This window comes from Erigeron canadensis, chromosome 4 (assembly GCF_010389155.1).
Source record: "Erigeron canadensis isolate Cc75 chromosome 4, C_canadensis_v1, whole genome shotgun sequence".
NCBI classification, from domain to species: Eukaryota; Viridiplantae; Streptophyta; class Magnoliopsida; order Asterales; family Asteraceae; genus Erigeron; species Erigeron canadensis.
Genome location: NC_057764.1, coordinates 38,379,548 through 38,401,263, shown reverse-complemented (window position 1 = coordinate 38,401,263; position 21,716 = coordinate 38,379,548). Strand labels below are relative to the sequence as shown.

Below are 21,716 nucleotides of genomic sequence, written 5' to 3'. Positions count from 1 at the left end.
CAAAAACGTTTTTTGATTTATATACTTTGTTCATATTTAATCCTTATTATTATTATTTAAAATTAAATTCTTATATTATTGTTATTATTATCTTTTTTAATATATATATAGAATTAATTTTCATATGTTTCTTTTTAGCTTTCATATTGATTAAGTTGTCATATTGGTCATACATTTTTTGTTTCTCTTTTTATTTAACTAAAGTTGAAAAAAAAGGTAAATTGTAATCAATATTTATATAAAGTTAATTTTCATATGTTTCTTCTTTTGCTTTCATATTAATTAAGTTGTGATACTGGTCATACATTTTTTGTTTATCTTTTTATTTAACTAAGATAGAAAGAAAAAAAAAGGTAAACTGGAATCAATATTTATATGGAGTTAATTTTCATATGTTTTTTCTTTGGCTTTCGTATTCATTAAGTTGTGATAGTGGCCATAAACTTTTTGTTTCATAATTATTATAAGATTTATTATATATCTTGAGACTATCCGTCCAATGGACGGGTGTGAGCACTACACTTGACACTCATAATTTTCCTCTTTTAGCCTAATATCTCCTCCTTAATAATCCTCTATTTTTTAAATATTTATTTAATAAATGGCCTTTAATAAAAAAAATCTTATAAAAAAATCGTTATTATTATTATTTATATATATACCACCAAGAAAAAACTCTCACATGTTCTTAACAAAAAAAAAAAAAACCTACAGCCGGAAAAAAAAAAAAACTATGATCAACTACCAAAAAAAGGTTTTTTATTTATATACTTTGTTCTTAAATAATCATTATTATTATTATTATTATTATTATTATTATTTAACATTGAATTCTTGTGTTATTGTTATTATTATATCTTTTAATTTAGTTTGTTGTCTATTATAGGTTCATTATGGCTTCTTGTTCTTCAACAACAAAAAATAAGACCACATTAGTTCATCGTGAAGATTTTAAGCCAACGCATGTTAACCATCATCTACAACTTCGTGTTGTGCATGTATGGACTATTTCAGAATAGAACAACCCGAAGAAAATCAAAACGTCCGAGATGACATTTGTTGATGAATCGATATGTACTTTTCAACTTATATACTCTACAATTTTTGTTTATCTTTTCATTTAACTAAAGTTGAAAAAAAAGAGGTAAACTGTAATCAATATTTATATGGAGTTAATTTTCATATGTTTTTTCTTTAGATTTCGTATTGATTAAGTTGTAATATTGGTTATACAATTTTTGTTTCTCTTTTTAATTAACTAAAGTTGATTATTGGTTATACACTTTTTGTTTCTATTTTTAATTAACTAAAGTTGAAATAAAAAGGGTAAACTGAAATCAATATTTATATAGAGTTAATTTTCATATGTTTTCTCTTTAGCTTTCGTATTGATTATTTCTTCAACTTTTTGCCATATTTAAATCGTTTTATGTTTTATTTTTAGGTATTTTTATTTTATTCGGTTTCTATTTAATATACTTGAATTCTAATTTTTTAGCTTTGATTAATATATTTTGAAACTACCCGTCCATTTGATGGCCCTGAGCACTAGTATAATATAAAATTTGAAACTAGTTTTTATTTATTAATTACTAGAAGAGTGACCGCGCGTTGCAGCGACATCAATTTATATCGCGTGATATGTCGTAACGGTAATACAAGTTATTTAACTTATCTTCATGAGATGCGGCGATGAGATATCTAACCGTGATTATCATTTTAAATATAAGTCGAGGATTAGATGAAAAAAATAATAAGGTGTAAAAATTAACTATTTTAAATACATTTGTTAGGATTTGGGGATATTAAAAAATTGCTGAATTTCTTAAAATAGAGAGGTCAGTTTGTTTTATAAAGGATTATAGAAATTTTAGCCCTTTCATTTTATTATTGGTTTTATTTTTAGTTATATATATGTTTTAATTTAATATAGTTTTTAAAAATATATAGTATTAAAAATAAATGGAAAAAATGAAGATGTGGAGATTGAGGGAAGTTTAAGAAAAATGACGTCAATAATTTGAAAGAAAATGAGAAAAATTATTAAAAATTAAAGTATAAGGTTTTAATTAATGGTAAAGTTTTGAAGGAGACATCCACCTAGATGTTTTTACCATTGGATATAGGCTAATAGAGTAATAGATACTAATTTGTGTGTTAAAGTCTTAGAAACATTTTCACATACTACAAAAAAGATAGATATATAGTAGAAGTTGAAAATGCCAAAACATGAAAATGGGATGTAAGAAAGAAAAAAGACAAGCAGAAACAAGACGCTTGAAGAGTTATACATTATGCTGAAATGACAGTACATTGGTGTGTATATGGAATCCAACTGTTTAGACTGACAAGACTCTGTCTTGTCAGATCGCCCGGTCATCAAAAGATGGGAAAAGAAATGGTCTCAGACAAAAGCCGACCCCACTTTTTTACACAAACTCCCCTTCATTTTTACTTCCTATAACAACTACCCCCTCATATATTTCTTATGCTCGGTGGACGGAGTGGTACCGACACCACACCGGTACCGGGGGAACACCGCCCCGTGGTACCGGTACCGGTTGGGTGGTAACCGACCTGGATACCACACTCCCCCGCTCCTCGCCCTCCTCTCGCAAAAATTGACCGTTATACAAGGTTAAAAAAAGAAAAAAAAAAGCTACGAGGCCCACATGAATTTAAACGTTAGTTTTCTTCTCTTTTATTTCTTTCTTCTTCTTCTTCTTCCTATTTTTCCATTGTTACTTGCTATAACTTTTTTTTTCTCCAACTCAAATCAAAACAAACCAACAAACTAACAAATCATGGACCTAAGGCAAATAAAGATGGCGATGCAAGCACATATGCTCAACGACGACAAACACCGTTCCGATGTAAACACCATTCTTCAGGATGTGATCGACGAGAAGACGACTTACGAAGTCGAAATCAACCGAATTCAGTCTCTTGTCGCTCGAAACATTGGCGAAGCTGAGTATGTTGTATATCTTCAACAAAAAATCGACTGGCTAAACAACGTTATTTATCAGTTTAACGCCGCCTCTGACACTTTAAAAACCACACTTGACCACGCGTTATTCTCGCAAGGCCATGTCGGTGGTGGTGCACTCCATGCATTTAGGGAGTTGGCGAGGAGGGAGTGAAAATCCGGGGAGGGGAGGGGACGGGTGGTGAATCACTCCCCACACCCTAACACTATGTTCTTGAGTTTAAATTATACAATGGAAATGAAATGATTATAAATCACCATATCTTTCTTTCAAATCAACCCAAAAATGGGAATAAACTTTTTTAAATAAAATCAACTAAAAAATCTTTCCAATTCCGTAATTTTCATTTCATTTCCATCTTTAAGTTAAAATCAAGAATACAACTTATTTTACAATTTTTTGTATTCTTTTCTTTTCATTCTTTCAAACCACTCAAGAACACCGTGTAAATGAATCATGCAAGTATGCAACCATTTGCAACCACATCATGCCAAATGCATTCTCACATGCTTGCTTATTTGATATTTCTCCCTGCTTAAAGAATAAAGAGTATCGGCAATTTGTGGAGCTTACCCATTCTATCATTCTATATGTAAAGTTGTCTCTTGGATCTTGGCATCTATTGTCCCATATGGTCAGGTAGCTGACTTAGTGTCAAATTTAGAAGAAACCATTGAAATAGTATAAGATTATCGATGTTGTGTAAGTTACAAATACTAGCTAGTAAATCACAATTATATTGGTAAAGTAGTTTCATATAACCATACAACAACAACAACGATATTCAATCCTGATAAAAACAAAGTTGAAAAAAAATATAACGTATTGTCCTACCTAAAAGTAGAAAGATTATTTACAAAAAGATTTTGGCTGATGGCTTACATTGGTAAAATAGTTTTGTGTAACCATATTATATATATATATATATATATGGTAAAATTATTTTAAGAACCCTTTTATTTGCGAGAACCTTTGAGAACTTTTCAAATCAAGTCCAACCGATGATTGTTCTTTACATGAAAGTTATTTTTTGATTGTTTTCTGAATAACTTATGTGTAATTTTGAAGTTTATAATTGTGTGGAGCATGGATTATCATCCGTTATACAATTATGTGGAGATTTAGATTCTTGATCACATGTGCACGAATATTACTATGATCACATGTATGCAATTCGATCACATGTAATCATAGCAATATTCGTGCACATGTGATCAATAATCCAAATCTCCACATAATTGTATAACGGATGATAATCTATGTCTCCACACAATTATAAACTTCAAAATTACACATAAGTTATTCAGAAAACAATCAAAAAACAATTTTCATGTAAAGAATAATCATCGGTTGGGCTTGATTTGAAAAGTTCTCAAAGGTTCTCGCAAAAAAAAAAAGGTTATCAAAATAACTTTTCACTATATATATATATATATATATATATATATAGGGTAACACTCCAGTGAGAATACTTTTAAAATAAGAACGGTGAGAACACTTAAAAACATCATTTTGATGCATTAAAAATCTATAAAACTAACATAGTGTTTAACTAATTATCATTATTTAAGTGTTTAACAACACATTGATCTGTCAAAATAAAAAAAATCACTTTTTTTTGTGCATCCATCTTGGATGCATATTCATCAATATGATACATCCAACAAAAAACGAGATTTTTTTGATTTTGACGGATCAATGTGTTGTTAAACACTTAAATAATGATAATTAGTTATGCACTATGTCAGTTTTATGGACTTTTAATGCATCAAAATGTAGTTTTTAAGTGTTCTCATTTTAATTTCGTTCTCATTTGATTGTCACCCTATATAACACTCCAGTGATAATACTTTTAAAATAAGAACGGTGAGAACACTTAAAAACATCATTTTATATATATATATATATTATAAAATAATTTAAGTAGTTTTGCCTACAATATCTTTTTTTTTAATCACTTTAACATCAAACTTTTAGTTTTTATGTTTTGACCACAAATTTTGATTTTTTAAATTTTGCCCTTTCAACTTTTGATTTTTTTGGCTTTAATCACAAACTTTGATTTATTTATGTTTTGTCCCTTAAAATTTTGAATTTCTTGGCTTTGCCCACAAACTTTGGTCTTTATTATATTTTGTCACTTAAATATTTTATTGGGATAACTGCAGAAAATAAAAAACACCTTTCGAGCAATTCACGAAAATAGAAGTGACAATTAAAAGTTTTACTTATTAGCAATGAACTTTCATTTATTCCAAAAATAGTAATATCTGACACGCGTACATAGTGATATGGACATTTTTTTGATTACATGCCATTTTTTTAATGACGTGACACTCTTTATGACTACAAAAACTAGAGAAAAAACCTTTTGACCAATTTAATAAAATAACAGTGATCTTTAAAAGTTTTACTTTTTAGCAACAAGCTCTCATATATTGTTGGATTACTCCAACACCGATGACGACGGTGTTGGAAGTGGAGGTGGTTTCTTCATGATTTCTTCAACTAATTTGAAAACTGTTAACGGTTTGTTCGAGTTCGAGCTAACCTCTGGACCTCCGCTATCTGGATCTATGTCATCGGTCGACGAATTATTCTTAAACGACCAAGATCCGGCCTATGAAACATCTTAACTTGAAGGGTGCTGCATACCTATGGTCAACGACCGGTTAATCACAAACCAAATTATGAGTATGACATATAGTGTAATATTTATGCTATGACAAAAACGTTATCATTTAAATACTTTTTACAAGATTTTTTTTTTTACCTTTGTGATACGCATTTGCAATGTGCGTTTATCATTATGTATCGATCGTCGATCTTATATACATCGCAGATTTTAAGCATCGTTACGTTTCTCGGGGCAATGCCCGAGTATAAAACTAGTTCTAACTAATTGTTGAATAGTTAGTGCTAACTAACTCGTTTACCTTATATCACACCATATCATATTATTATAAAAACATTTTAGTAATTTTTATCTAAGAACATGGTTTCTCTTAATTTAATACCTCATTTTGTATCTTAAACTTTGCTTAAAAATAATTGATGCTAATAAAACAAACAACTAAATTGAAAATGTAGAAAACTATGTCTATCGATAACATAAAGTTTGACAATATCTAGCCTGCCCTGTCATACTTTCACACTGATCAATTTATTTGTTCTAGGTCAATGAGCCCATCATCTCTAAAATGGACGGTTAGTTTCGGTCGACTTAACTCATATATCTAAAAAATCAAGTTAAAACTTTAGAAATTTGACACGTGGATTTTACTACAAATTTTTTCCTACTTTTATCAAATTATTTTTTCACATGTCATCATCCAATAATTAGATTGATTTTTAGATATACAAATTAAGTTGATTTATAAATTTTTAGTAAGTGTTTATAAATTTTTAGTAATTGTTTAGTTTAGGCCATGAGGAGTGAGAGGTTCTTGGAACTCATCTTTTTCCTAGTATTGTGACATGTAGAGTTCCCCTTCTCATGAGGGTTCTTTTTGGAGTGAGGGGTTCTCCATAACCCCTTATTTATTGGTCCACTTTGCCACGTGTCATCATATCAAGTCGTGACATTGATTGCCACTTGTACTAAAGTCAAAGGAAAAGTAGAAACGAGTAGCGTCTAAAATCGAAAGGGAGTACCAAAAGTTTTGCCCGAAATGCCCTTACGGGCAATGTAGCGGGCGTTTTTTGGGGCGTTCTATGCTTTTTGGGCATCCTTTGGGCGGAAAACAAATTCTTTTATGTATTCAAACCAATTTTTAGCATTGTAAAACAAAGACTTTTCATGCGATTTGGCTTATGCCAAATTCTTTTATGCTTGTCAAATAGTAAAGTTTAATTCTATGAAAAGTAGAGTCGGAGTATAAAAAAGAGCAGAAAATGTTTTTTATGAGTAGCAAGTTTTGCTACTCATAAAAAACATTTTTATTATTATTATTATTTTTAAGAACATTTTAATCTATTCTTACTTTTAAATTACAGGCATACATGAGATGAAACCTAAGACTTTAGAAAATCCCTATTAATTCACCCACAAATGTGAAAAGTGAGACTCGAACCCAGGTAGACCTCCCAAGGTGTCAAAGGCCTTACCAATAGTTCACCAACCCCATTAGCAATATAGATACTATTAATCATATTAAATTTGGTAATGTATGGATTACCTTTATTTATCGAATTTGGGTTTCTCTTCAATGTTCACATCCAATTTTTGTCCTCCAAGTTTGATTTAATTTTTCAATTTTTGTTTTCTCATAAACTAATAAACTAATTGAATATATGATTAGGTAAAAAAAATAAAAATAGAAAGTTCTAAATCTTTGTACAAATGGCTAATATAGAATTTACAAAGTTTGGTGTAACATCAAATTTGACATAAAACGACTACATATTTTGGTGTTGTATTAGAAATAAGTCAATAACACCATATTTGATGTGTTGATTAGAAATAGTTTTCTATACCACAACACTAAATTTGATGTTTATATGTATATTCGTCATCGGATATCATATTAGTATAGACATGATACATTGCTCAAGCCAAAGTTCAAATATTTTTCTTCAACACTTGGACATGTACTAACTTCTAACACAAAAACTCCGTACAATTCAATAAAAGTAATTTGTTTTTGGGATGGTTGGGCGTCGCTCTCAACTTGGAGGATGATGTAAATATTCCAACCTAACCTATATCCCATTTTGGGTGTTTGAGATGCGCAAAATCTTTGTTCACTTTGATATCTAACTCATATGGTACATATAATTACTTATCGACTTATAAATTCAACTTTTATAATAAAAATTTTGTAAGAAATAAGTAAAATTAATTAATGTCGACTTTGTTGAATAGAATACTAAAAAAATTATCATATTAATAATGGTCATGTAAATGATAATTTTGCAATTTTCATGTTTTTATGATTTTAGAATTACAAACAATGCTCAAAACGCTTTATATGATTATTATATACTACAAATCCGCTTACGAATTCTGTCACATAAGTTTTCAGGTTTTGATTTCTTTTTTTCCATGTTTTGATTTTTGACATCATCTTTCTATCTCTACTCTCTTGTCTCTCCCAATTAGTCCTACCGGTGTGGAAATTTTTTTTAAGTATTATCGGTATTATTGGTATTACTGGAAATACCGGCCGGTTTGACTATTTTCAATTTATTTTATCTTTTGTATAAAATTTCTACAAAACTTGTTACAATTTAACGAAAATAGTCAAAACAACTATAATACACCCAAAAATAATATCAGATAGGTATTTCATAATAAGTTATAAATTTCAAAGTTCGCAAATATAAAAATAATTTAAAAATATATATATATATTTTGAAAATACCGAAAATACCAGTAGGGTAATATCGGAAAATACCAGGAATACCGAAAATACAGGCTGATATTAAATAATGAAAATACTAAAAGAAATACCGGGCTTAAAGGTGCCGGTAATACCGACCGGTATTTAAAACTTTGGTCTCTCCACGCTTTTTCCTCTTCTTCAATCTTTATCTACCTCCAATCGCCGGTGTTATATCCGTTTTATATATTACAGGACTATAGATTTCTCCATTTCGACCAAAAGTTCTCACTTCCAGGTTGGCAAATAACACGTCCTTAATTAAAGAAACTGATTCATGCCAATCCATGACAAAACGTCTTCTTCAAGTGTCATGTTCAGATCTTAATTAAGAATAAAGTGTATGCTTACAGGTGACATTTGTAGTAACTCTGTTTTATTTTCATTAATATAATGGTCACTACTTTTTAATCTTTCTTGAAAGAAACTATTTACTCTCATAAAAAACACAAACTTAAGAACAGAACAGAAACACGAGCATCTGCAAGAATCTTGTTTTTTTACTCGAGATTTACCAAAGAATAAGACATAAACAACTAATTTTCAATCAACTCCCATACAACCAGACCGGCCCGACCCATAAAGATCATATTCAAATATTAAGATAAACAATTAAGAAAAAACACAAAAAGAAGAAATCTCTGTAAAAAATAATTCTCTACTCTATTTTCACACCAATGGTTTGGGTTTATGGTGTGACGGTATTGGGTGAGTTTCGGGACTCTGTTGGAGGTGTCTGCCCGTCTGATCCCTTTGACGGGTCATCAGATGATTGTCTTAACCCGTCATCTGTTTCAGCCCGATTCATATCCTCCATCATCCTCACCACTTCTTGCATGCTTGGTCGTTGGTCTGGCACTGTCGACACACATGCCATTGCTATTTGCAATAACTGAACCATCTCTTCTTCGATATTCTGGTATCTCATTAACTCCACATCGAATACCTCGGCTGTCCATTCTTCTCTAACGACTGACTGGACCCACCGTGGCAAGTCAATCCCCTCTTCACCCAACGACGCTTGGTTTGGGGCTTTGCCTGTTAGAAGCTCCAATAATAGTACTCCAAAGCTATACACATCAGATTTCAAGGTAACTTTCCGGGTCTCTAGAACTTCGGGAGCTCTATACCCTGTGACACGATTATTCGGGGTGCTCGACCCGCCAAAGAGCGTATTGAGACCGTAGTCGGACACGGAAGCATCTTTGTTGGTTTCTTGTCGGAGAAGAATGTTTGATGATTTAATGTTGCCATGAACCACTTTACCAGCCACATGTAAGTACGCCACTCCCCTAGCGGCACTCAATGCAATTCTCATCCGATGGTCCCAGTCAAGTGGTGTCCGCCCCGAACCTCTACTCCCTGCACAAACACAAAAACACATATCACTTGACATTGTCATCCTGTTTATCAACCAATAGTAACATACAAAACGTCAATGTATTTTTATTACCATCACAAGAAGCACACTAAATAGTATAAGTATAGAATGAAGTGCTCGAGTAATTGTCCTATACTATTTACAACCCGTCTATGCATCAAACAAGTTGTACCTTACAGCTCATTGATGCACTATAAACTCTCAGAATGGACTTCACACAAAGAAGAGTAAGAATGAAGGAAACCAAAAGACAAAGGGGCAAAAATGGAAAAACATTCTCTTTAATATGATTGCAAAAGAGTGTAAAGTTGAAAGCATGTTGGTGCGGGGAAACATGGAGGGCATGTAGAAATTATTGGCTTATTAAAGGAACTTAAGTGTAACATTTACTACTCACTTGCTAAAGGACAGGTCGGTAGCCCACACAAATATAATGAGCTTGGATGCTCATTTCACACACCACATGAGTGTCATTATTAAAGGGGAAAAAAACATACTCCCGACACTTGCGTATATTTTTTTTGTACTTTAAAAACAATGAAAGTTAACAAATACTACTAAACTATAACATCATTAACCATACTAATATATTGGATAGCATAATCACATAATTTGATCCAACGGCTAAATCACATTATTTTTATAATACATACATTTCGCATAACTTTAAGCAAGTTACATGACAGTTTTTTGGCCTCCTAGTCATGAACATACCCTTAGAAAACAAGAAGCATGAGGTTTTAACATAAGATGCATGTGTTATCCAATAAATCCATTCTATGTAGGGGAAATATTCTTGAAGATGGCTAAAGAAGGGTTCGAAAATGGCATCATAAGATCTTTACAAGAGGTCTCATATGTTCATAACTTGCTAGATACAATCTTGAAGGTGTTTAAAGAAGGGTTTGAAAATGGCAACAAGATACCCGGTTAAACCGCATAATGTCTAGTATTAATACATGATAAAGCTACATTTGTTCATTCATATTATTATAGATAAAATAAGAATTTAATGAATTTTTAGGCACTAAATATCTTTGTCTTTCTCTTATTCAATATATATATATATATATCCATACATTATATCAATGTACATGAAATAAACAACCATTTTTAACATAAAATATGAAAAAACGATCAACTTTAGTCATTGGATTAAATCCAATGGTCAAGATTAAATTTTCCAATGACTAAAGTTGATTCAACTTGACCTATAAAGTTAAATCAACTTAAGAGGATCCTAATCCATACATAGAAGGGATTTTAGTCACTAAAAGCATGCTCTTCAAAAAGCCATATGTCTCTAGGTGCAACATACAACTAGTAATGAGTGATGTACAAGTGTTCATAGTTTATGCATGGTCCCAAATCAAGCATTTTACACCCAATTCTTTAAATTAAATCCCCATTTTTCCTATATAGTAGTAGTACAACTCCTTGTCTCAAAGTGAGGCTTGGATTTGACCATTCCAATACTCCTAATCACCACTTTTATGCATCATTGCTTGTACCACAAAACAAACCAAATCGATTATTGGTTGTACAGCAATAGTTATACACTACATTTCCTGTACCAAACCCCTCCTAGTCAAATAAAGATCAACCCTCTACAACATGTACATGATGCATCCCCACTTGTACCCTTGTAACATATCCTACCTATTACATTCATGTGATCTACATTCAAAATAAATCTAATCCTAAATAAAAAAAATTGTATATGATGACATATGTGCATGTAACTAGTACATCAAGAATGTTTCATTTCTATATGTATGTATAGCACATTGGTCTAATAATGAAACAAATAATTCATGAGAAATAATGTATGTAGTAAAAGTAAAAGATGAAGAAGTAAATTAAAAATGAACTTACCATGGAGAAGAGCAGATAAGCTTCCAGCAGGGTAATAATCATAGACAAGCAATTTCTCATCTTTAGAAAAATAAAAAGCTCTTAATGGAACCACATTTTCATTCTTCATTTTGCCCAAAACCTCCATTTGCATATCAAATTCTTTTTTTGTCACAACAACATCTTTCAATCTTTTTACAACCACCGTCGTTCCTTCTTCCAAAACCGCCTTATAAGATGTCCCAACGCTGCCTTTTCCCAAAACTTCAGCTGATGCTCTTAACAAATCCTCTAAGTCAAAACTAAAAATCCCCCCTTCCAAAAACACTAACTTATTCCTTTCCCCATCATTAGAGACGCCAGTTATATCGTCTTTTGACGACGACGTCCCAGCTTCGGTTGCAGCTCTAGAAGCTGGGACCCCAGCTGCTGACGTCTGTACTGGCATCTTTGATGCCAGTTGTTTATTTTGTTGGGTCCGTTTTTTTCGCAGACATAATAATAAAATCAATAAAAGTACTGCAAGAAATAAAACGGACCCAACCACAATAGCGACAATCGCTCCTGTCGAAAGCTTATTCGACGATTTTTTAACATCCGAAGGCGGGACTAGAGACGGAGACGGTGACGGAGATGGGAAAAATGAAGTGTTGCAAGATGGCAAAGGAGAACCACATAAATTAATATTCCCGGAAAATGCGGTGGCAGGAAACTTAGCCAGTGTTGTCGGAATGGAACCATTAAGGTTATTGTTTGAAACATTGATAGAATTTAAACTCGGTGGATTAATGCTTGGAAGTTGACCAGAAAAAGTATTATTTTGTAGAAAAATCCCAGTAAGTTGAGTCAAGTTATTAATCGAAAAAGGAATGACACCTTTAAAAGTATTAAAAGAAAGATCCAGCCGAGTTAACCGGGCCAGACCGGTTAACTCGGGTGGAAAATCTCCAGTAAACTTATTATTTTGCAAATAAATGCTTCTAATGAAAGAAAGAGTTTTGAAATCGGGAGGGAGGGATCCCGTAAGGCCATTGGAATGGAGGGATAAGACACGGAGCTGAGAGAGCTTGCCGAGTGTGTTCGGTGGGATGGTACCGACAAGACCTTTTCCGGGAAGACGGAGATAGATAACTGATGAGTTGGTGGGGTCACAAGTGACACCTGTCCATGAACATGTTGATTCTGATGTGTTCCATTTGATTTTTGAAGCGTGAAGGACTTGATTGATAAATGAGAGTAAAGATTGTTTGTCTTGTGTTGGCTCGGTATTGGCTTGGTGAGTACTGAATATCAAAATCAGAAATATAAGAAAAATTGGAGATATATAATGAATATTAATAGTAGCCATAGCTATTTTTATGGGTATGATGGTAGGATTGACGGTGGGTGGGTGGGTTTATTTTGGTGGTTTCCGGCGACTAGTGGTGGGCATTTTAGAGAGAGAGGGAGTGAGAGAGAGAATGTTTTTGAGAGATAAATAAATCACGAGAAGATATGAGAGAGAAAGGGGAATATTGTTTAAAGGAAAAGCTGGAAAAAAAAGTAGTGTCCTTTTGCTGGCAGCCAACAATAAAATAATTAAAAATTATAATAAAGTTGTTTTCTTTTGTGTTTTTTATTAACTGAAGAGAAAAATGTTGGGATTGTTTTTTAGTTATTTATACTCGACTAGAAGCTTAATGTGAAAAAGTATTGGGTGTACAAATTGTGTGACTTTAAAATATAGTACGATAATTTAAAAGATACCATTTATTGCACAAAACTTTATTGAATGCGAATTTACTTGGGCGAATGTTACATGTTTACATACTTATTATTGACGATGCAATGTACAGTAATAAAACCGGTTGAAAATTTTTAGAGGAATATATTGAAAATAAAAAGACATTAACGTTACCTTATACAAGTTACCGAGACTGTAAACTTTATGAAAATAAGCTCAAAGTCTATAATTTGATTTGACTATCAAAAATAAGTTTCCTAGATGGCTTTTGAAAAATAACTTGAACTAATCATAATCATAAAAGTAATTTACATAAATACCGGGTAATCAATTTTGCTTTACTTACTGAAATTAATATGTTGTTATTTTTACATCATTTTACTTTTATAAGTTTCAACCCTCGCTATCTTACACATACATGTTCATCCGAATTGTTTTGATCCGTTAATTTTGTGAACTCGTTAATTATTTAACCGTTAATTTTGTTTATTCATAAAGTTGCTCAACCGGCTTATTTAATTTTTTTCTAAGTGTTACTGTTAAATGATAAATTTAGCCAAAATCATTTACTTTTATCATTTATTGCAAACTCATTTTTCCGAAATTTAATATCATTAAATACACGTTGAAATAAATTTGAATAAGTCATACCCATATGTACCTCAAACAATGAGTGTCGTGTTGAAGAAAAATATAATTAAAATCGGCATTTAAAACACATCAACATTTAGAACTTGTGGACGGCAACAATGCTATAGAGGTGTTGTACGTGGATTATATATTGTTGTACGTGATAAGTTTTGGGCAAAAAAAAAAAAAGATGAATGAATATGGAGTGAAATATGGTTGGGACCAAAAATGAGAGTGTTGGTTAAATTTGTCGGGCTATCAACAAAACAACATAATTATTCTTTGTTTTTGAGTTAATATTACGTGAAAATTGCAATTATTGATTAATTATTCTACAAGTAATAATTTCAAAGTTGGTGGTAATTTTTCGATTTAAAACCATTTTATATTCGATTTGCTACCTAATTTGACAATATGCCTAATATTGGGTTCTAATATCTATCTAAAACCCTAATGATTCTAAGCCTCTTCTAATTTAAAACTATATCTCATTACACTGCCACGTAAATTTAATTTTAGGTGTCATCTTCCTAATTAATTTGAATATTAAATATAAAATGAACTTTATAACATGCGGATCTAACCCGGTTCCTAAAGTGGATCATATTTATCCCCTCCATTATTTCCTTCTTTTGTGTTAAACCAAACCCTAAGCTCCTTTCTTTCTTTTTTTTTTCTATCGCCACACACAAATACAGGTAACCTATTTATACCTAAATCTATATTATATGTATTTAAGAGTATGTATTTATACTTAGAATTGTGTTTTTGCAAAGTGTGATTTGTTATGTTTGAATTGAAGATTTTATGCGTTAGTTTCGGGTTAGATTTTGTGTTTGACTTTTTAATATATGCCAATAGCTACTGGGTGTATGATGTTTTCTATTCGCTTTCATATATTTAGATAATTTGATCATAAGTTTTTAATTTCAAATTCATTGCATTATTTTTGATTAATTATGTGCTTATTATCTCTTAAATACTAGATTGTTTGATATGAGCCAGAGACATCCGTGAAATCGAAAGACACCATAACATGTTTGATGTTATGTCACAAACTAACGGGTTGGTTGTTTAATGTTTGTGTATCTAAACGGCCAACATGTTATCGCCCTCGTAGAAAAACAACTTGGGTATGCAAATATGTAGATTGTGGGTTGTAATTAACTTGAATCAGGTCCATAAACTTAGCAGGAGTAGCATTCCACATTCTCACTTTCTATTGACTAATGTATTTTATTTCGGGACATATGATGTTAGTTATTTCGGGACATCTGATGTTAATAAGGCAGCAAATCCCTTTGACCTTTTTGGCCTCTTTTTCATGGACTTTTCATCTTAAACTTAGCAGGAGTTTCTATTGACTAATGTATTTTACATCGGGACATCTGATGTTAGTAAGGCAGCAAATCCCTTTGACAATCCTTGCCATGACAGCATATCAGGGTTGTTGTTAATGGGTTCGGGTCAAAGTGGGTCATCTAGACCTTACATTATTTTTGTCCTATGTTTTTATGTTTGGTGCAAGGTCGGGTGGATCACTTTTACCTACATGACCCATATCAATAAATACAATTAATAATATATTATACGTCAGGTTGAAGTAGCAGAAGCCCATGAAAAGGGTAGAGCAGCATGCATAAGTGTTTCGACCAATTCAAAATATTTTCAGGTGGATATCGATCACATTGTGCGTGATTTGATTACCATTTACAGCGGTTTTTGGCGTTTCTGATGATTCTTTGTTTATTACTAAAGGAATTAATGAAAATCTAGAGGCTATATGGAGTGCAGGAGTCAAGGTACAATTATTTTTGCCCTTTTCATTCAAATTTTAAGTTTTTGTAGGTTTTCGCTGTTATTTCAAATGAAGTGCCCTTTTTTGTCCAAAGAGTTCGTTTTGGATGCATGGTAGTTGTATTATGCGCATAAAAACGAAGCCAATTGTAGCTGTTTTACCATATATTAGTTATTAGTTATGGACAGTGATTTTTGAAAATTACATTTTGAGTTGGGTGAGAAAGTGTTTGGGCTTTTTATTTGTATTAGTGGATCTATTTGTGTTAGTGGTTCGATGGATTTTTGGACTGTGCATCATATTGTTAGCACAACGTTTTTTATTTAAGAATGCTCATCATGATAAAATGTAGAGGTGCATATAGAAGCATATATAAAGGCAAATGATTCACAACCATCTTTGTTTATATGATTCAATTTGAATTCATTTAGCATAAAGAAATTAGCTATCTATTATGTTAGCAATTCTAATAAAGCAACATTCATCTTAAAGTGAAAGGGTCAAAAGTTTTGCTTCCAAGGATGTATAAGTGTGTTTTATGGACAAATGTAAGATATGTTGTTCTTCGAGTTACCGTGAATTTTTGAGGTTTGTATATAGAAATAAACTCTAACAACTCAAATAGTGATGGGCAAGAAGAAATAAAGAACACAAAAGGAGCCTACTACTTTAATAACATGAAGTCTTCTTGATTCAACTGGAAAAAAAAAAAAGAAAAAGAATAAAAATACTCCTTGCTACCTTAAGAATGATAATGTAGTTTTTTTTTCTTTGATTAGTTGATGTAAGTCTGTGATTAACATCAAGTACTTTAAATATATTCTATGAAGTGATAAATAAATTTTGTAAGATTATGTTATTGAAACTTTTCGACTAAGTAACACTTCTTTAGTCTTCTATACTTTTTACAACATTTATGCATGTGTGTCATGTCAAAAAGTTTTATGTCTAAGTAAGTTTAATAAAATTTTTGTTAAACACATTCGTCTCATTAGTCAATTGTGTATAAAATAATATTTATAACAATCCGTGCATCGCACGGGTAAAAGACCTAATTATATGATATAAAAGTTATGTATATTATATTCCCTTTTATACAAATATATTACTAGTATCAGTATAGTATACCAAAAAATAAAGGTTAGTATTATGTTTCTGTGAAACATCTTTCTCGTTTTTTACTATGTTAACAATTTTAGTAACACTCCATAAAAAGACAAAAACTCCATTTTTTTTTTCATGATTTCATCCATTTCAAGTTAATTTTATCAAAGTTTATATGGAGTTTCTTTTTAAAAGCGGTAAATATTATAAATAAAAATGTCTAGCAAATTGTTAAATACCAAACAAAAGTTACAAATACAATATCTAGGAAAGCAACACGAAACTAAGTGATCTCAAATGAGCCACAACGAACGACAAACACACAAGTTAAAAAAAAGGGGGTTCATAAACCACTCGTCCCAAAAGATAATAAGCTTCTTACACCGACTCGTAACCCACAAAAACGATTGGGACACAATGAAGTCAAAAATTAATCCCAAATGCTTCTGACGAGAGAAGAAAACTTTGAATTTTCGTATTTCCAAATAGCCCACATCATACCAAAAGCAATACCTTCAATCACCACTTTCGTTGTAGATTCATCAATATTCACATGTTCCAATTCGCGAACCGCATCCCATTCGAGCGAAGGTCTGTCCACTTCACAATTTAATTCCATAATTTAGAAGCAATCCTACAAATTGACAAAAGATGCTTTGTAGTCTACAACTAGATTTTAGACCCGTATAAATATACGGGTGTATATAAGAATTATAAGCTAAACAAAACTTAAAATATGTTCATGACAAAAGTCGTGAAATTAGTTTTATGAAAAAACATATGTTTGGTTTGTAAAGTTCCATTTAAAAATGTATTTATCATATTCTGTTAGGTCATTTGATAGAAATTAATTTGGTAAAGATTAAAGTTCAAATGTTGATATAGGTTTTGGAGTAATTTTAGAAGTACAATTAGATTTGTAACTTTAAAATTAAGAATATAAAGTTAAAAGTAAGATTAAGTTAAGAAGATGAAGACTTTTCTGAGAAAATCAAGTTTATGGTTAAAATATATAAAAATAGATATAAACATAAAAGTTAAAATAAGATTGTTACACAATACTACATTGATCTAAAATCTATTGATAAATAATAATCAATTGACATAAAATCTAACAAAAATACGTAAAGAAAAGGTTGTAGTTTTTTAAATTGATTGGATTTTTTATATTATTATATTAATTAGAGACTAAGTTATCTAAGAGGATAATTGTAGGAATACATGGTCGACCTATTTATATTTTTTATAATCAATTTTATTATATTAATTAAATGATGACAACAATGATTATCTTAATGATAGTCTGATTATAATTACTAATTTAATTATAGTTAATAATATAAATAAGCTCCCTAACTTTTAGCTATATGTTATTATTAGATAGACATTATGAAATAAAATATTAATTATTTTTAAATTGGGTTGAAAGTGTAAATTGGTGATGAAAAAACCAAAAAGTGTAAATTAATTTAGACATGTGTTGAATTAGTTAATTTTGAGAAATTGAGAATTGTGATTGGTTAATTGAAGTTAGGTCAGTTGCCTTTTAGTATATATAAAGATTTAATGGAGTTAAATATAAAACTATTATTTTGGTTTAATACAATGAATAGTTTATTTATAAACTAGTACTAATACCCGTGCGTGTTGCACGGTTGACTCATGATTGTTTATATTTATACTACGTTTTTAAAAAAAAACAGTAGATTTATGAGAACCGTTTGATCTTATGTATCAAATTGATACCCACAATTGGCCACAAAACCCCAGCAAGAATAGTGTCAAGGTAATATCTCCTATGTCTGACCAATGGTAGGAAAAATAACAATATGTAATCAGGAAAACGTAGGAAGAAAGCGAAATCAATTAATCTGAATCTAATAAATCTATCATAAGCTTGTATCCAGATTAAACATATAACTTAAAAACCATTCAAATAATATAGATAATTTTTATTACCTAAAACTATAACAACAAATTAGATGATCATAAAAAAATCAAGAAAAGTTATTATGCTTAATAAGATATGAAAAGTTATAAGCTATGAGTATAAATAATAATTACCAAAAAAAAAAACAAAAAAAAAACAAACCACACACACAAAACACAACATTGTAAGCTTACCAATAATATACTCCAAAAGAGATGAACAAATATAAGCGATGGGAGTAAAATGATACATAATAATAGATATATAGATGTAGGCATTGGATTTATATAAGTCCTAGGAATTTTAGGAAACTGTGACATCCGTCACCAAAACCGGTACTTTATTATAGCCTCTAACTTAAATTCTATATTATCACCATCTTAAAATATTATATTATCATCATTATGTGGTAATATAGATCCCAAAATAAGCCTCAAACACCACACATAGATTTTCATGCTCTATTTGAGAGACCATCATGGTAGGTTATCCTTGACTCGACAAAGTAATGTAGAAAGTGAATGTAACCCTTCTTAAGCATTTTGGAAAGCTAAACCAATCTTTGAGCAAGTGTTCAACTGTCACCTAAAGAAAGTGTCTAGAGTATCTTTCTAATAATTATATAATAAAACATTGTTGGGTTAGCACGAGATGAATTCATATCTCTCTCATTTTGTTGAAAATTTTAGATGATAGATTTCTAACTCTATATCTATTAATCCTTATTTGTACATTTTTTTTCTAAACTCATTTGTTCATCTTATTTTTATTATGATAATAAGTTTTAGTTCACTATCTTATACATATTGCTAAATAATTATTTTCATATACGAAAATTTATACTCATTTATAGTAATCATAACAATCCTAATTAGCAAGCTAGTGTAGCTAGTAAGACATATACAACAAATATAAGGCACATAATCAGAAACAACTTAAAGGCCAAGAACATCATCAAGTAAACTCAAATAAAGTCCAATAATTCCACGCATGAATGTATAATCCCACATTAACCTAAAACATACCAAAGAAACATATAGTCGATATAATAATAGCACTTCATTTTTACTACAAAGCAAAATTATATGATGGACGTTTGAATGATGCCCCGTAAGTGGGAGAAAATTTTTTATATTACCTCAATTTATTTATTCAAGTCATTCGCAATCTTATTAAGTGAATCCTCCTACAATTACATTAAGTTTAACTAAAGAGGTTGTTATATATTAATACTATTACCAAATAATGTATTACAGTTGATTAGTCGGGTTGTCCATAACAATAAAATCCTTAGTATTGAGGTCTTGAATTAAGATACGTTGAACACTTAGGAAAATAATAATAATAATAATAATAATAATAATAATATAATAATAATAATAATAATAATAATAATAATAATAATAATAATAATAATAATAATAATAATAATAATAATAATAATAATAATAATAATAATAATAATATGAGGGTCATTTTTAAGGGTAGGTGAAAGAAGGAAGGTGAAATAAGAGGGTGAAGTTAGTGAACAATTATGGGGTGGATGCGAAATGGGTTAAGGTGATGAAAAGATAATGATTATATTCAGCTATGGTTTTGTAGACCTTATTCATTGTTACTACCTTGCTTTATATTATTTTGATTGGTGATATTATGGGTTTAGTGGGGTATTAAACTTGAAGGTGAATGGTTAAGGAAGAAAAGAAAAAGGCGAAGATGGTGAGAAAATGGAGCTGACGTGAGAGTATAAAGTGTAAATGAAAATGGTGAACGGTTAATAATGGTCTAAGAAAAGGTCAAATTGGTCAAGGCAAACAAAAATATATCAACCCAATCAAAAACAAACATAGAGAAGGAAAGAAAGTATAAACTCTGTCAGTTTTAACAAAATGAAAAATATATATATATATTCGTTTGAAACTAGGTCATTTTTTAGGCTATATACTTCTTTAATTTGTTTTTGGTTAAATTTCAAAGCTTTGAATTAAAATGCGAATTCTTTTGTAATATGTTGAATTACAAAATGAAATTCTATAACTTGTTTGTACACATTGGATTTTACAAAGTGAAAAGTTATGCTGATCATTTCGAATATGTCAACATTGTTATTGATTCACAATTAATTGATGCCAGAAATCTTTGACCTCTCGTGTCTAAAATAGACATCTAAGGTGTCTAGTCCATGATCTAGCTTGTTTATACTAATCGTCAAAATTGAAATAGTTTTAAAGTTTTGTCTCAAACGAATCAATTTAACCAAATATAACTCATCACCTACTATTTATATCAATCAATGTGCTTCTTGGTTTATATACATAATACTACAAGTTTAAAATCTAACAGAACCAAAACCATTAACTAAATTGTATGTGTTGGGGGACCTTAACGTAATTGTGACACAAACTCGAAGATTCAACTTTCTTTAAAAAAAAAATAAATCAGTTGTGTATTCAGCGATCTTAACACAAGAAACTTTGATATGTTGCAATTCTCTCATAAGATTCAGTCAACGGAATTCTTTAAGTCATATCTATTCATCAATTTGATAGAGTCGAGGTTATCTTAACATATTAAAGTCACCTTGTGTAGACCTTATACAAGTAGTGAGAGATACAAGGACTAGCATAAGCTAATTCTACTAAATAGTTAAGATTGAAAATTTTATGGATTACTTAGAAGAGTAAAGTGGTTAGACTTGAGATTGTACAAGAAATTACCATGATAATCCTCCCAAGGGAAGGACAAATATAAGCTATGCATGATCCTAAAAAAAAAAAGAAAAGAAAAAAAAAAGTTGTTACGAAAATCTTTAAAAAGTTTGCGTCAACAATAAACTGCTACTTGAAGTGTCGCTATGGGAAATTTTCTTACAACTAGTAAAAGGGAAAGTTAGCACAAGTTTGTGAGTCCATTCAAAAATATTAT

General features: G+C 30.5%; 1 protein-coding gene across 1 annotated transcript; it reads right to left on the bottom strand.

The window, feature by feature from the left end:
- Positions 1-8,853: 8,853 nt before the first annotated feature.
- LOC122595251 (probable inactive receptor kinase At2g26730) lies at positions 8,854-13,097 on the bottom strand. The gene is made up of 2 exons (XM_043767586.1): positions 11,628-13,097; positions 8,854-9,733 (listed from the first exon to the last, which is right to left on the bottom strand). Exons 1-2 carry the CDS (start codon positions 12,952-12,954, stop codon positions 9,060-9,062), a joined length of 2,001 nt encoding a protein of 666 aa, XP_043623521.1. The 5' UTR covers positions 12,955-13,097; the 3' UTR covers positions 8,854-9,059.
- Between the last annotated feature and the right edge of the window lie 8,619 nt (positions 13,098-21,716).